The sequence below is a fragment of the Mytilus edulis genome, chromosome 2, assembly GCF_963676685.1.
Source record: "Mytilus edulis chromosome 2, xbMytEdul2.2, whole genome shotgun sequence".
In the NCBI taxonomy this organism is placed as follows: Eukaryota; Metazoa; Mollusca; class Bivalvia; order Mytilida; family Mytilidae; genus Mytilus; species Mytilus edulis.
In genome coordinates this window covers 14,495,067-14,512,419 of record NC_092345.1, presented here as the reverse complement: position 1 = coordinate 14,512,419, position 17,353 = coordinate 14,495,067, and the positions used below count along the sequence as shown (strand labels likewise).

The 17,353-nt window shown below is 31.7% G+C and overlaps 1 protein-coding gene across 1 annotated transcript in view; it reads left to right on the top strand.

Annotated features, from left to right (window-relative positions):
- The window catches only part of LOC139511515 (neuroglian-like), a 35,490-nt gene that overhangs the window by 10,141 nt on the left and 7,996 nt on the right, over positions 1-17,353 (top strand). The window contains exons 2-8 of the mRNA XM_071298311.1: positions 2,749-2,825; positions 3,846-3,987; positions 5,162-5,382; positions 6,741-7,049; positions 7,833-8,135; positions 9,446-9,742; positions 11,424-11,714. Coding sequence (XP_071154412.1) covers positions 2,771-2,825; positions 3,846-3,987; positions 5,162-5,382; positions 6,741-7,049; positions 7,833-8,135; positions 9,446-9,742; positions 11,424-11,714 — 1,618 coding nt within the window. The 5' untranslated portion in view covers positions 2,749-2,770. The remainder of the gene's footprint in view (positions 1-2,748; positions 2,826-3,845; positions 3,988-5,161; positions 5,383-6,740; positions 7,050-7,832; positions 8,136-9,445; positions 9,743-11,423; positions 11,715-17,353) is intronic.

Genomic DNA, 17,353 nt, shown 5'->3' with positions numbered 1-17,353 from the left:
TCAATATAAAATATTTTTTGAGTGATTGGATTGTGTTTTCCATTTTGCATTATATTGAGTTTAGAATTTGCTAATTGATGATGCCAGTCAATGTTAATATTCATATTAAATTTCATTGAAAAATTATAGACACACATCCATATTTCAAACCTGTAAGATGATATGTATTGTCATTTATCAGATTCAATGGAACGAAATTATCTCTAAAGTACAAATACAGAAAATGCCTGTACCAAGTCAGGAATATGACAGATGTTATCCATTCGTTTGATGTGTTTGAGTTTTGATTTTGCAATTATCTAAGGGACTTTCCGTTTAGAATTTCCCTCGGAGTTCGGTTATTTTATCATTTAACTTTAAACCGAACTACATTATAAATTTTAAAGCGGTGGGGGAATAAAAGAAACACCTGCTAAATCAAACGTTATCAATTAAACAACTGTCATATTCCTGACTTTTCTTATCCGGCATTTATCGAAGAAAAGGTAGGTTAATAATTATCAAAGGTACCAGTTTTATTACTTAATACGCCAGACGCGCGTTTCGTCTACATAAGACTCGCCAGTAACGCTCAGATCAAAATAGTTATAACGCCAAACAAGAACAAAGTTGAAGAGCATTAAACCTGGTTTTATAGGTAGCTAAATCTTTACTTGTATGCCAATTATGCATGGTTTCGTCATATAAGTTGTAAAACATTGAAATCGGTTTTACTTCAGTCTGTCAAATTATGAATTTTCTAATATATTTTGAAGCAGTAAAATATTAGTATCAATTTGGCGTATGTCACATTATGAATTTTCTAATCACATTATCAGTCTACTGAAGCAAGGTGCTCAATAAAATTTGAAACTTCATCTGTATTAATGATCCTATTATGCATTAGACAACTGTTCAAATGTCAAACTGACTAATTAATACCATGTCTAAATATTTAGAGATTAACCAATTATTATCACATCTCCAATCTATTATTAATTGACTAGGATTAATAGTTTAAGTACCGAAGTTTGGTGATTCTCTCCGGGCACTCCGGATTCCTTCAACAAGAAAACTGACTGTCATGAGATAGCACAATAGAGCCTAAAGTGACATTTAATACAAAACAATCGATCGAAAGTATTACAGTGTCAATATAACAACAAGAGTATGTAATCCTATATTTCAATATTGCAACATAACTCATCATCAAAAAACGTGATAATTCACGAATAAAGGATATACTCAGATCAGCTTACTTAATTTTAATCAGATGTTTGGATTCCTGGATTTTTCGCTACTATACACTTTAAAGTGTTTTGCCGCATACCATCACACTTTTTTTTCATAAAAAAAACTTCTATGGGTCTTGCAAAGGAGGTCAATACCAAAAGTTTAGCAGATTCTAAGTTTTTTGACAATTTGAGACCAAAACAATGGCAATGCTTAAAATCAATAAGAGTCCGAGTCAGTCATTTCCTGCTTTTTAAAAAAAATAAAAAGTCTAACAAAATAATTCCATGATCTATCAATAAATTATTTGACAATTTTGATCCTTATCTAAAGATCTCCTGACTTCTAATATCAATTTTAGATTCAAGATGTTTTTTTATTTCACCTAAGTATATCCTTCCTATAGTGGATTTTGTATTTTGTATATTTGAAATATTGTATTATACATTCACTCGAATTTTTAGTAACATGTTTCAAAAGATAGCTCATTAAAAAAGCTGAAATAATCTAAACGAAAATAAAAATAGTACTTTTTTTTAAAGCTTTCGTAATTTCAAATTTAAATTTATTATTTTTGGCCATCTAGTGTCTAATATTTCTTGATTTCTTAATGTGGAAAACCAAAAGAAAACAAATTGAAAATAATACTTCTATGTTGTGTTTTGTTGACTATCATTTGTATGTTTGTTTATTTTATTTTCTAGCCATGGTCAGTTTATTTTCAATCTATGAATTTGACTGTGCCTCTGGTATCTTTCGTCCCTCTTGAGTAGTTTATCGTCCGTACGACCATTCTGAATTTTCATAATAACGAACGCTGATTCCCAGAAAATCGAAATGCCAAAGATGTATACCACATAAGCAAGTGAAGAGCTTTGCGACCAATAGGCACACACACATATAACCAAAGTCTTATACGGTCTTCTTAGCTAATAAAAACTGAAACATTGTAGCTGTGCAATTCTCTTTATCTTTGTTTTTTTTTTTGTTATTATTTAGACTTCAAACTCTAACATTCCAACGCAACTGACCAGTCTCATTTTGACAAAACGCTAATGTTCAGTACTTAATAAAAAAAAACGCAACATCGTTATGATGATAACACTGCAGTTTGACGTTTCGTTCCCAGTTTAATTTCCTACCAAAATAGTCAGCCCTACTGTATTAGATTGATATATCGTCATTTTTTTTTTAACTCGACTGCTTTTAAAATGTTTAGATCCCTTGAAACACTAATGTTTTTCACCCTGATGCATCATATATGATCTTTTTTAAAGTCTTTAGATACAAGCACCTGGGCAACATGAGATTAAAGGTACCAAAGAATACATACTTTGTGCTACTGTGGTGGCATTGATGTTGGAAATAAGTTTGTCTGTCTGTATTTTGTCAAATGGCCAAACTTTTTTCTAGGAAACCATTTGTTGATTGTGTGAATCTTGTGCTACGTGGCCAGATGTATTAGTAAGTTAAAATTGACTATACTAACATAAACATTGTTTTCACAATTTCAAATACTCTAACTTGTTATTTCAGATAATCAGTTTGATGAGTTGTAATGCATCTACTATTGTGTATTCTGATATTGATCATCATACTTCCTCTTTCAAAAGGTAAGTATATAGGTCAATATGCGTTATTGATTTCTCATAGATGGTAGTGGTAAAGTTTTCATCTGCAGCTTAAATAAAAAAGAAGATTTGCTATAATTGCCAATGAGACCACTCTCCACAAGAGACCAAATGAAACAGATATTAACAATAGGTCACCGTTTGGCCTTCAACAATGAGCAAAGTCCATTTGATAAATTTGAAAATGCTTGGAAGTGTTTATTTTGAAGCTGAGACATTGTAACATATGTAATTAGATTTTCGGGGTACGAAGTAAGATTCATTTTCTCGTAACTAGCATACCACATAATACGTTCTTTGAACATTTGATACTTTGAATACATTTAACTAGAACTTCATAGTTTTTACACATTTATTCCATGGTCCTCTACTTTCCAAATCAACACAAATGGTTTAGCTATGCCATTCGTTGAAAATAGAAATATGTCCAATATCACTACACAGATTTTTTTACGCAAAACTTAAGAGTCCCTTGATTAGAGGCACATTAGGAATATTGACCCATATATGAAATTAAGGAATGAATAAGCCACAAAATAATAATACCACAAAAAGTGATTTATAGTGGTCACATATTACACCAGTTATATTACCCGAATCTACCTCTTTCTGTTTGCTAAGAGGGGCTATATGAACAGATGATAACTACAATTAATAATCATTTCTTAAAGCTGTTAATTAAGTCACCAAAACGGAGTTTATCAAAAATGTTTCATTGAGATCGGCTGAATTAATAAATAACGTATTACGAGTGGATGCAATGACCTGTAAACACACTGCCATCGCACAGCATAATGAAAACAGATCGTAGAATATCAATAACTGAAAACATCCTTAGTGTTCTTGAATAATGTCAAAGAACTAATGGTTTTTGCTTATCAATTTTTTTACAATATTTTATTTACATTTCAAAGATATAGTGTTTCATGTTTTGAAAGAAATAATGAATATTATTCATCTGAAATTCAAGATTTTTCTTACATGGTTAAAGTTTGTTATCAGGTGGATATTACTACAGTAACGGAGTTCCTTCATTTACTTGGCTTCAAGCCAAACAAGACTGCGAAGCAAGAGGTATGCAGCTTGCAAAGTTAGATTCTCAATCAGACCTTGATGACGCTGTCGCCTACATGAACAGTGAAACGTAAGAATACAAACGTATAAAAAAATGATAAAGACAATAAAGCATTTAAAAATTGGCCAATGAGAATAAGTAATCGTTCTTTTCGAACGAGATAAAATAAGAATGTTACGAAAATAAGAAATTTCCTTCGTTTTTTTATGACTTTCAAAAATTACAGCGGAATACTTTTAGTACTATGAAGTCTTAAATAATATCCTTGAATTGTTTCTTTTAATCAAATTTCAATCCATTCTGCAGTAGGGGGGGCAGAAGTATGTGTTTCTGACTTAATACTCTTAAATTTACCTGTATTTGGAATATATGTTACCTGAATTTTCTGTTTTACACGAAGATAACCTTAACTCTAAGATAATTACTATATTGAACACATCTATATATTGATTAGTTTAATTTCAATACAAAACTTAACTTTGCTAGTTTACTATTATATCGAGAGAAAAAATTGGCCGTTTTTGCGTTTTTCCTCTTTTTGAAATTTCACAAAAAAAGATGTCAGTTTCAATTAGAAAAATTATTTGTACACTGTACATGACATACAATTTTACATTAAACGATACAACAACTGTGAATAATATCAAACTGATATAAGCGTATATTCATTTCTGTACGCATGTAAATTGTTTTGGAGCTATCTCTGTCAGTATGCGTCCTATGTATGCGTCCTATGTCCAACTTTGCTGACATAGTTGTTTGTTTTATAGTGATTAGGATAAAAACATAGTGTTGACTGATGTACCCCATTTATTTTTTTAATGTTTACCTATTATTTTTGCTTATTTTGCTCACACCTTGTTCTCACAATTATAAAATTACTGTCAGTCATACAAGCTAGAGGTTTAGCTAGCTATAAAACCAGGTTAAATCCACAATTTTATACATAAGAACATGCCTGTACCAAGTCAGGAATGTGACAGTGCTGTTTTATTCATTTGATGTGTTTGAGCTTTTGATTTGTTAAAATACTTTACGTTTTGAGTACGATATTTTGTTATTTTACTTTTCTTCCTGTACATAAATGCATATATGCCCGATGGAGATAATTTTATAGTTAAAATATATCTTGTAAATTTAACTACATCAGTTACATTTCCAAATTGCTGTCGCCCAAGTATCCGTTTCTTCTTAATTTGCGTTTTGCATCCATTTGTTTTTTCAAATATGTTTACTTTTTTAGGGGCAATAATATTGCCAATGACATCTGGGTAGGCATGAAGTACGATATGACTTCCACTCCGTATGTGTATCGCTGGATCAGCTGTGATATACCTACATTTACGACATGGTATCCAGGTGAACCAAATAATCAACAAACAGACCCATGTATAAGGCTGCAAAGGATAGGCTTCACGCTACGCACAATTGGATGTAATCAGCAGTATGACTATCTTTGTTCAGGTTTGACATATTCAATACCAAATTGATCGAATGGGTATACTTCGGAGGGTATCAGATGAGAATTAAAAATCGTAAACTTAACAGAACTATTGGCAATCAGAGATATATCAAAACACAGAAAAATAAAATAATGAAGCCAATTGATAACCGATGATTAACTAATTTCTAAGATGAAAGAATATGCTGTATTGATTGTGTGGATGAATATATATTAGGAAATTTGAATATCAGATGTAATTGGAAATGTATACTTGAAGAAATCCTATCGAAAACTAACAAAAAACTTAAATCACAGATAACTGAAGAAACTTTTTTTTAAATATGCAAATTGGTGGTCATCTATTCTCCTCGGTTCCAAAGTTTGTCAGATAAATAATAATGTTTATAGATTTATTATGTTGCCAGTATAATATATGCAAAATTTACAAAAATGAAAAAAAATATAGTAGTACGCACTGTAGCTGGAAAACACTGGCATTTATTGAAAGGGAACTTTATGTTCTTCATGAATTTATAAACATCTAACCAAGATAAGTAATAAGGGTCTTTCAATGTGTGATGGCATTTAAGGAATCTTTTGGTTAGGAACTTTCCGTTTTATATTTTCCTCGGAGTTCGTTATTTGTCTCATTTTTTTTTACATTTTAAGAAATAAAAAGAATTAATAATATCAAAATCTGTATATATCAATCAGGAAAACTTTAATGCCTTTAAAAACTTTTATTCATCAAGCTCCCAATGCATTATTAATTGCAAGTATTAATTTATATGTCCTTTTTCTTCATTTTTATTGTTTTTTTGCGCAATATGTTATAATTTCTTTTACAGCTGTTTTCTACTTTCAATCATCTCTTGTGTACAAAACACACACACAGCTGTAAGGAAGTTAAGATTTCTCACACATAATGTAGCAATTATTTAGATTAAAGAGATATAGAACATCCTAATATAAAGATACAAATCACTAACCAGTAAAGTCAATTTCGTAACCAAAGTTAAATAAATTGCACAAGTTGTTATAACTCGTATATGCAACCTACCGAAACATTGATACATGTTTGTATACTTTGGGGTTTTTTCCGATAAAAGCAAATATTCAAAAATTCAATTAGATTTGTTGGTGTAGTTTCATTGTGTAAATGTAGATTGCAAGAACGTTTTAATCCATCGATATTTCATCCCGTTATTTATCGAATTTGAGGTTATTGAAGTCAACAATTTATTATGTAGAATATATCCTTAATGAAATTTTTTTTTAGTGATCATCATCGATAATAATATCCATCATACAAATATTACAGCATATTTTATTTGTAGGAGGTAATTTACCTTAAGCTAAGTTGCCATTCTTATTGTAGATGCATCACCCCCATATGTGTATAGAAATTTTTCCGAATTGTCATCGCCGTACCACGCTTCAGTTACATTTGAATGTCCATACTGCTCAATCTTACCAATTCTAAATGTAGAGTGGGAATTCAACAATGGTACAATTGTCAAGGTCATTGATAGCTCAACCAATGTCAATAAATATACAGGATCGACAACATCTTCAACCTCTTTGGTAATAGCCGATGTAGGTGTATCAGATATGGGTTCTTACTCATGCCATGTTACCAACTCAAGAGGAGTAGGAATGGGCTCATCGATTGGTTTTACCATTTCTGGTAGGTATACAGATTTTCAGGCAGATGTGAAGAAAGATGAGAGTGAAAACAGATTAAAGAAAGCAAAACTTAATATAAAAACCATTATACAAGATTAACATATAGTATTCAACAATAAGCAAGTGCCTACACAACATGACAAGCTGAAAATAACTACAAGCATGTTAACTATGACAAAATCAAAAGCTCAAACGCATCAAAGGAATTAAAACTAACTGACATGTATCTGACTTAGTACAGCAATTTTCTTTTGTAGAAAATGGCGGATTAAACCTGATATTATATATAGCTAAACCTTGTATGAAAATAAGGTTTTAGTTTTCAATGGAATCCCCATAAACATATAAAGAAATAATAAAAGGTAACAAAAGTTTACCAATGCCTTCCAGGGCTGACATGACATATTGATTGGATCATTTTCTGATTATTAACTATTCCTTAAATGTTAAACCAGATTTGTTTTATACCCAGGCTTAGATAGTCGTAAACATATTTAGCAGAACGTTTCTGAATGTTTGGTTTTCAGGGTACTTCGTCTTCTTAAAAGAGATTACCATTTAATTGATAAGGGTCTATAATTGAGCTTTTGCAAACCTTGCGCATTTGTTCAAAAACCTTAATTTATAATGCATGTAGAGTGAGAAGAATTTGTTATGCCAATCTAGCAATAGTCTTAGAACTCTGAAAATGGTTACCTGCAAGTATTAAATGGCTGCAAAGATGTCATATAGTGTAGCTTCCTGTTATTAGTGATTGTTTATAAAATGCTATTTTGTATTTCAGATTTTCCAATTGTTATATCACCACAGTTCTTGTATATTACTAAGTATGGTGACTCGGTTGTTTTGAATTGTTCGTTTCGAGGACAGCCAGAGGTGACGTCGATCCAGTGGAAAATGATACATAGTAGAGGAATCTTTCTATACAATGACGCAGCATCGACACACTACAGTTCTGGTACTGTGATGACACCAGACCTGTATATCCACAGCGTTAACTTTCAGGATGTAGGCAATTTTACATGTGAAGCAACAAATCAAGTGGGGACAACGGTGGGAGATATAATAACGGTTGATGTGATAGGCGGTATGTTGTAAAAAATACTGTGAAATGTTACAATCAACAGAATCAAAACAGCATACTCTGTCATCATAATAACATGAGCAACATGACGGGTGCCACATGTGGAGCAGGATCCGCTTACCTTTCCACAGCACCTGAGATCAGCCCCAGTTTTTGATCTTTAGTTTTCTATGATGTGTCTTGTTTACTATTGTTTGACTGTTCGTCTTTTTATTATTTAGCCATGGCATTGTCAGTTTATTACGATCTATGAGTTCGACTGTTCCTCTGATATCTTTCGCCCCTCTTAAATGTCATGTCACTGATTTTATCAAAAAATAATTATCTAAGTTTTTTTTTACTTTGCTTTAAACATGTTTTACCAAGTATATTCTGTTCTAACTGCTGAGATAATGTTGAAATTGGGACTCGCAGTTCTCATGTATCTGCAACCATTCAATGTAGTCATTTAACAAGTACAGTTTCAACTCAAATGAACCATTTATAGAATAATATGACTCATTATAAGAAAAATTTAAAAAGGTTCATATCATATGAACAACAGACATATTTGTCTTAAGAACCCAAAGCATGAAATATTTCAAACTTAGCTTTGATGTTATTTTTAAAGTTCGAAAATATTAAGATTGAACTTATTATTTTATCGAAATAGATGGATGTTGATCAACTTCATTAAATAAAATTTAATTGCATTTATTTGACGATTTTGTAATTTGTATTTCTATTTATAATCCTTAATTAATATCATATTTTTCTTTTTTCTAAGCATTATTTTTTTCGAACGCCATTGATCAGACTCAAGCAGAAAAATTGCGAGCGAGGTGTAAACTTAACTATAAGATTGGTATCTGTGATGACCATATATGTATGATAATACCTTATTTCATTTAAATCTTTTATCGTTTTCCTTCATTTGGTAAAGAATGCTATTTATATCTCAACAAATTATCATTAGAGAAAAAAAAATATTATATGAATAACATATAGCTGAGAGGATAATAATGCCGATGGTTAAACCCGAGAAAACATTGTCAAATGAGGCAAAGCCATGGTTAGTTAATTTTTTTCGAGGGTGACAATCTGCTTTTCCACTGTTTCTGTTAGGTGTTAGGTAACGCATATTAAGCCTATATGATTATAAGTTTGTTTCCTGTTGATAATTCTGTTAAAAAATTCTTACAGAAGTATAATGTATGATAGTTAAACGATTTAGGTCAAAAGAGAAAATATAAAACTTGATACTCAAATGACAGTAATATTTCAATAAAATGAGAAATTCAATAACAAAAAGAAACATGATAATTCTTTTACAGTTCAAGCAGAAATATCAAGTCCTACTTATACCGTCGTTTATGGCGAACAGGTGACGTTAGATTGTACGATATGGTCAAAGCCTGATTTGAAAAATGTTTCATGGGAAAGAGAAATAAATGGGACAGCTGTCTGTGTTGACTTGGGTAACACTTCAAAATACCTTGGATCAAACAAAACCTGGCATTCACTATTGATATTAGATGCTGATTTTTCCGACGCTGGAAAATATTATTGTCAAGGAGAAACCACAGATCTGTCTGGTAGGAGTTCAGAAACTCTTTTAGACGTTATAGGAGGTATGTTGCATTCATAATTTTTCTTCTTGGTCTATCATTCACTTTGTATTAAAAAGCTTACGCATTTATAGCATTAAAGGCGTGTTGTATTTACCTCATGGTTATTTAGCATTGGCACTTTCACTTTGCCCGCTTACTTTTATAGAGTAACGTAAAAACAATAGCTTACCACAAAACAGAGTGATAACAGGGCGATACCAGCTTTTAATTCCCAGATAATTACTCAATAAACATATCGTACCATATAAGGTTGTTTTCCTGGAAAAGGGAGGTAAGTTAGAGAGCTATTCATCGATGTTCAAATCTCATCATTTAGCTGATGCAAATTAAGGTAACAAACTATGAGTAAGTGTCTCCTGCTCTGAATGCATGGCCTGCCATGTGAGTCAAGTAAGCCAAGTTGTCGCACTTGGGTAAATATTCAGTTAAAATATGAATCCAAAAGATCTAAGACTGCGAAAACAGGTCTCTAGTGAGTGGAGAAACGTTTTCCTAATACATCTGTTAAAGCAAAATTAAAAAATTATAATGCAAACAATGTGAAGCCATCCATAACTACTATGCATATATTTTACGTTTAGCATATAAAAAATAGCATACGAGTATATAACGGTTGAGTCTATTTTTGATAAGTCCTCAGTATGTCAAAAAAAAATCTAAATCTAAATCACAAAAATACTGAACCTAGAGGAAGATCAATTGGGAAAGTCCATAATCACATGGCAAAATTAAATAACAAAACGCATCAAAAACGAATGGACAAGACATGTCATATTCCTGACTTGGTACAGGCATTTTCAAATGTAGAAAATGGTGGATTAACCTGGTTCTATAGCGCTAACCCTCTCACTTTAATGACAGTCTCATCAATTTCCGGTATATAAATGTTCTAATGCAGTCTTATATCGAAATGAAATGTTTTTGTCTACAAGTGAATTCTATAAGAATTTGATTAGGATATAATAGAAATAAGAAGCTGTGGTATGTGTGTCAATGAAACAACTCTACATCGAAGTCACAATGTGTAAAAAGTAAATAGCTATAGGTCAAAGTACGGCCTTCAACACGGATCCTTGGCTCACACCGAACAGTAAGCTAAAAACGGCCCACAATGACTAGCGTAAAATAATTCAAACAGAAAAACCAACGATCTAATCTATATAAATAAAACAGAAACAAGAAACAGGTTCCTGACTCATGACAGGTGAAAAACAAATGCAGCGGGTTTTTAATTTTTAACAAGCCCCAACCTTCATCCTTACCTTGTACAATAGTGTATCACTAAAACAAAGAAAAGCACACTATACAAAATCAATTAAATGGCTTAACTCAATCATAAAGACATATAAACAAAATCAAGTAAACATATTCTGAACGAAAATTTTGATATATGACACAATATAAATACAACATAAATTTATAAAAGGGGGAATTAGAATAATGTTAAAAATCAAACAAAAAACTATAACTTGGACAAAATGAAAATTAAGAAAATAACGTAGTTGTACATATTAAAAATAGTGAGACCAGATACAGCACGAAAAAAGTAAATATTAAATAACAAAGCATTAAAAATTGTGTAAACAGGTTTTAAGAATTCAAATGTTGTGTTTAAAGTAAGTATGTGAAAGTTAGAGTCACAATATGGCCATATAATTAACATTGCTGTTTGTAATTGAAGGATTACCAAATATTATGATAAATCAAACTGAAGTTCGGGTGAATGCATCAGAACGTATTACGCTTTTCTGTGAAGCCAGTGGTTTACCAAATGTGATTTCTGTTGAATGGAAGAAAAAGCAAAATGGCGTTTTCATCAGTTTTACTGGTAATATACAAGGCGGGGATATAAATTCGCCACCATTGACATTTTCATCGACAACATTAGGTGATATTGGTGAATATATTTGTACTGCAACAAATTTATTAGGAAACACGTCAAGTTCGCCTGTTTTGCTAGATGTCATTAAAAGTAAGTACCCATGTCTTTATTTGTTTTATTGTTGTCTATAATAAGGTGTAAAGAGTAATGAATGTTAAGTAATAAATTGTATATATAACAAAGATTGGTTTTTCATTACTATATTGAAACAAAACTACTGAAGTAATAATTGAGAATTGAATGATTCTTTTTGTAAATTGATTGGAGTGCTTCATTCTAAAAATGTGCACACGATCAACGCTTTTACAACCCAATTAAATAACTCAATTCTTTTTAAATTATTCAATACTTATAATTACATTGTTTTCACGGCCGACACTCGGCTAACCGAGAGATTGGTCGGTTTATCTATATTGAGTATGCGGCTATATGGGAGATTGGTCTATTAATCGGGTTGGCTATACGTCTGTTAAGAGTAAAACGCACAATTTAATGTTAAACTGTATCAAATATACAGATTTTTGGCATATTATAAGAACCAAATCAAAAAAAGAAAAGTGTCTGACAAAATGATATCTATCATAGAACATTTTCCACTTGTAAAAACATTTCATAGTCTACGCAGTTTTCAGTAAAATTAAAAGGCGTCGCGCAAGTATGTAGTATTTATGCTTATACGCATAGGAATTTTTTTAATAAAAGTCGAAACAAACAATTTTAGATATCATTTAAAGGACACAAAATAGTACTTTGGGTCTAAAAAATAAATTTGCATTGGTGAATATTTCATAATTGTAATATAACGTGAATATTACCACGTTTTAGTGAAAATTATGGGAATAAAGTCTGTTAATGGGTTGGACAATTGAAATTGTGTCAGTTAAGAGTTATTTAGCCACAGTTATTTTTGCTACCTATATATTTTCCCATAGAAAAAGTTAAGAATGAGATGTTCTTAAGTAATAAAAAAAAATGATAATACGGTGCAACAGTATCCTACGGAAGCGAATTAGCGCCACACATTCTTTTTTTTTTAATTTTTCTTCCTATATTTGCGTTATAACGCAAACCTCAAATATCTTGATTGGAATTGTTCATCAAGTTTTGTAAAAAAAATGTCCGTCTGTCATTCATTTCGGTTGTGATTTACTAGTAAGAGCATTTTTATTTCGACTTTCTTTGCATTTTATTGAAGGGTGTCACTTCAATATAGCTAGATATAAATTGTCCGCTGGAATATGCATGAATTTATTATTAATGTTTTCAATCAGCCTCAATTTTTGTGTCTGTTCAAAGTAGCACGTTCTCAAATCCGACTGAAGGTGTCTTTCTAATACAACACAGGGTACCGGTAAAATAAATATAAACTGTACATCTGTCCAGTGCATATAACGTGTTGTCATTCTCATATGCACATGATATTTGTCACTGGACGAAAAACCCTAATTCGTAAGCATCATCCAATTTGTTCTTTATTTCTATTACTTAATCATATGTTGTTTACAAAAAAAAGTAAAATCACAAAATTACTGAACTTAGAGGAAAATCAATTCGGAAAGTCCATAATCACATGGCAAAATCAAATAACAAAACGTATCAAAAACGAATGGACAAGAACTGTCATATTCCTGACTTGGTGCAGGCATTTTCAAATGTAGAAAATGGTGGATTAAACCTGGCTCTATAGCGCTAACCCTCTAACTTTAATGACAGTCTCAAAAAAATCCGTTATATTTACATTGATGGCGTTTAATAAACAGACACAATAAATAAAATAGTCAAAATATGGGTACATCTGTCATCATCGTATAACAATTTTCAAAGGAACAATTTAACAGAACACAAAAACATCTACTATCTACGAACACATTCATTGATTTGAGTGTCTGACATCAGAAAATTTTATACGTCACATAAATTTGTCGTTCAAATGACAATTAAACAGAATCCACATGACATATGCGGCCATTTAAGAAATAATTACATTAGATGTATGTTTCATTATAATACTTTATTCTGATTGGCTTACTGCGTATCATGTGTTATTCCGCAAGCAGTTGCATTGCTCAATACAACTTTTCATTCATGATAACACGTGCTCCAACAATAAAGTGCACAGGTGAATTAAATGAAAAAATATATAAAATTCGTGTTTTCATGATCATAGCTAAAAAAATGTAATTATAAGTATTGCATGCTTCTTTTTGTAACTTTATAGGGTTGTAAAAGCGTTGACCGTGCGCACATTTTTAGAATGAAGCGCTTCAAGCTTCAAATTGTTCATTGTACACAGTGGCGGATCCAGCCATTTTAAAAAGGGAGGGGGGGGGTTCTCAACCCAGAGTAAAAAGACTATATGCTCCCATTCAATTGTTCCAACCCCCGGAACCCCCCTGGATCCGCCACTGGTTCATGTGTTGTTTCCGTATATTTAATGTTTCATTGCTCATGTGTTGTTTCCGTATATTTTAGCCGCTCGTCTTGAGCCTACCCATTTGATCCGATAACACCCCATATAGCAATAAAATTATACTTTTATTGCCATTCATAACTCTTAACAGACCAATTAACAGACCGGGTTTTATACATCCGACCCATTAACAGACCAGGTTTTAACTAAAGATTGATTTATGTCACCAAAATACAGATTTGCGTGAAGATTTTTCACACAATGATTTCAGTATGGTTAACAAACATAATGCCTGTCTTTTTTCGATGTTTAAAATGTTGCATGCACGTAAATTCCACCAACGTGTCATTTTGTGTACAGTTTGTGTGTGTAAAATGTGTATAAATTTATTGATGAGTAACCCGCCTTTTCATTTAATAGATCGTACATTGAAGCTAGAAAAATAATAATTACACCACTGGATTCAGTACATTGAATTGTTTTGTTAGACATGAATATTTTTTATGATAAACATATATTTAAAAAGTTATACAGTGAAACATGCTGAACTTTCAATGATTTTCTCGATAACACCTGATTAACAGACTTTAGCCAACCCGCTTAACAGACCAACCGCCGATATAGCCACATACTCAATATAGATTAACCGACCAAACTCTCGGCTAGCCGAGTGTCGGCCGTGTGTTTTGCTAGTATAATAAAAACACGATAGCTATCAAGCTTTTATTTTACTTACCTGTGCACTTTATTGTCGATGCTTGTGTCATCATGAATGTTACATTTCATTTCAAAATGGTAATTAATTTGCAATGCTGTGAGATTCCTGTTATCCAATCAAAGTAACATATCATAATGCAGCTTGCATGTAATGTATTTATATGCATGTTTAACCCATAAAAGATCAGTAATCAATACTCACTTCTTCGAAATAACAAAAAAAAACGTTAAGAATTGACTAAGGACAATATGTGAAGAGGTTCCTAATTTGGGACAGATACAAGAATATGTGGCTGAATTTAATAACCTCATCACTAATACCAGGATTTTAATGTTTTATGTCAGACGCGCTTTTCGTCTACAAAGGACTCATCAGTGACGTTCGAATCGGAAAATTTAAAAAGGCAAAAGAAATTACGAAGTACCCAAAAATCGATCAAAATGCTTATATTCTACATTTTCATCAACCAAAATACAATGGTACAGAGACAGAGACTGGCACAAATAAATTAACGTATACTAGTATTGTTTTAGACATTAAACATGTTATGTGGTTTCCAATGAGATTATATATGATATTTTAAATCAGTTTCGAATATCTTAGCTAATGTTTTTTCATTAGTTTTATTATTCAATCACCACCATAATTGTAGTCGATATCATAGTATGAGTTGCGAAATTGGAAATTATATTATTCACTCAGCGGTCTTACATTTATATATATTGAGATGGTTTGGAGATCTAAAATAAATAATCGATAATATGCATCTTAAGCGAATCGGCGAAATGGTGTTTCTTTCCTAGAAAGTTCGATTTTTATTTCTACAATTCTGACAAAAATTTTCTATAAATGAATAAAACTTGATACATTTCTGTCATTTGTCTTGATCAGCAACTCTGAAATAAAAAAAGAATGAAATCCAAGGGTTCGTAAATACGCTAAAATATTTGTAGCTTAACGACAAAACGGGACATAAACTGACTGCCAAATTATCGCAAGTCTAGTATGTCTAAGGAACTTGAATCCTTTATTTTCATCAATTCTCTCTTAATGAATGGTGAATTTAAACATATGCTATAATTAGTTATCAAAGGTACCAGGATTATAATATTGAATTATTAGTATTGTATCAAAAAAGGACCATTATATGTTCTTCATTTGTCACTTGTTATTTAAGGCAACTTTGTGCCTCTATAAATGATGTTAGTCCCGAAGCACTGACTCCTGGACTGATATAACCATTGAGCACGAATAATATATCAGCAGCGGCTTCAACCGAGTGGTAGTAAATAAAATAACTCTTGATGAACTTGTTTGTCCAAAACCGGAGTATCTTCAAAAGTATGTTCCTACCTAAATGTATTAAAAGCAAATTGACTTACGAATTTCGTTCGTCACTTGAATAAAAGATTAAGTAGAAGATGCGTAATAAAATAGGGCTATCCGATAATTGTATAGTGTATATATATTCGAAGTCATTAGTTATTAATGAATTTCAATTTTGTTTTGAGGAATACATTAATGCATTAAACATATTCAATTAGAAAATGTTGTCCAATTCCCCTTGCTAATTATCCCTTTACCTGTTAATGACAAATTTACCGATTACTATACAGTAATAAACTTTTTCAACTTCCTTTTCAAGGTTATATGCAAAGAAATTGTTAATGACTTTACATATTTGATTGTCTTAGTCTATTAAACATGACATTTGTCAAGGACTAATATAGCATTAGCCGATTATGCTACAATCCCCTTCCCTTTCATGAATGTGACCTACCGAATAAGACTATTTACCGGATTTGTAATCACATAAGCAACACGACGGGTGCCACATGTGGAGCAGGATCTGCTTACCCTTCCGGAGCTCCTGAGATCACCCCTAGTTTTTGGTGGGGTTCGTGTTGTTTATTCTTTAGTTTTCTATGTTGTGTCATGTGTACTATTGTTTTTCTGTTTGTCTTTTTCATTTTTAGCCATGGCGTTGTTAGTTTGTTTTAGATTTATGAGTTTGACTGTCCCTTTGGTATCTTTCGTCCCTCTTTTATGCAGTATGTGTGCTTTGTACGGCGTTAATAGACAAGAAGGATTGTTCTCAATTGATATCAAATTGTTTAATAAGATTGTTACGACAGTTTTATTCTGATTATGTGAGGTCTTGAGTGTTAAGTACCTTTGATAACTATTAACACCACTGCATGGGTCGATGTTATTGCTTGTGGACGTTTCGTCCCCGAAAATATTACCAGCCCAGTAGTCAAAACTTGTATTTTATCAATAATTTATATACATTTCCTGTTTACAAAAGTATGATTTTTTTTTAAAATACTAAGGATTTATCCCAGGCATATATTATATTAGCCGTATTTGACACAACCTTTTGGAATTTTAAGTCCTCAATTCTCTTCACCTTTGTACTTGTTATGCTATATAACTATTTTGACCTGAGCGTCACTGATGAGTCTTGTGAGGACGAAACGCGCGTCTGACGTATTAATCTATAAGCCTGGTACCTTTGATAACTATTGGTTATTACGCTATTGAAAGGATACAGCCATATGAAATTCGGCAAACCGTTGCTACATGTTTTAAAACTATACA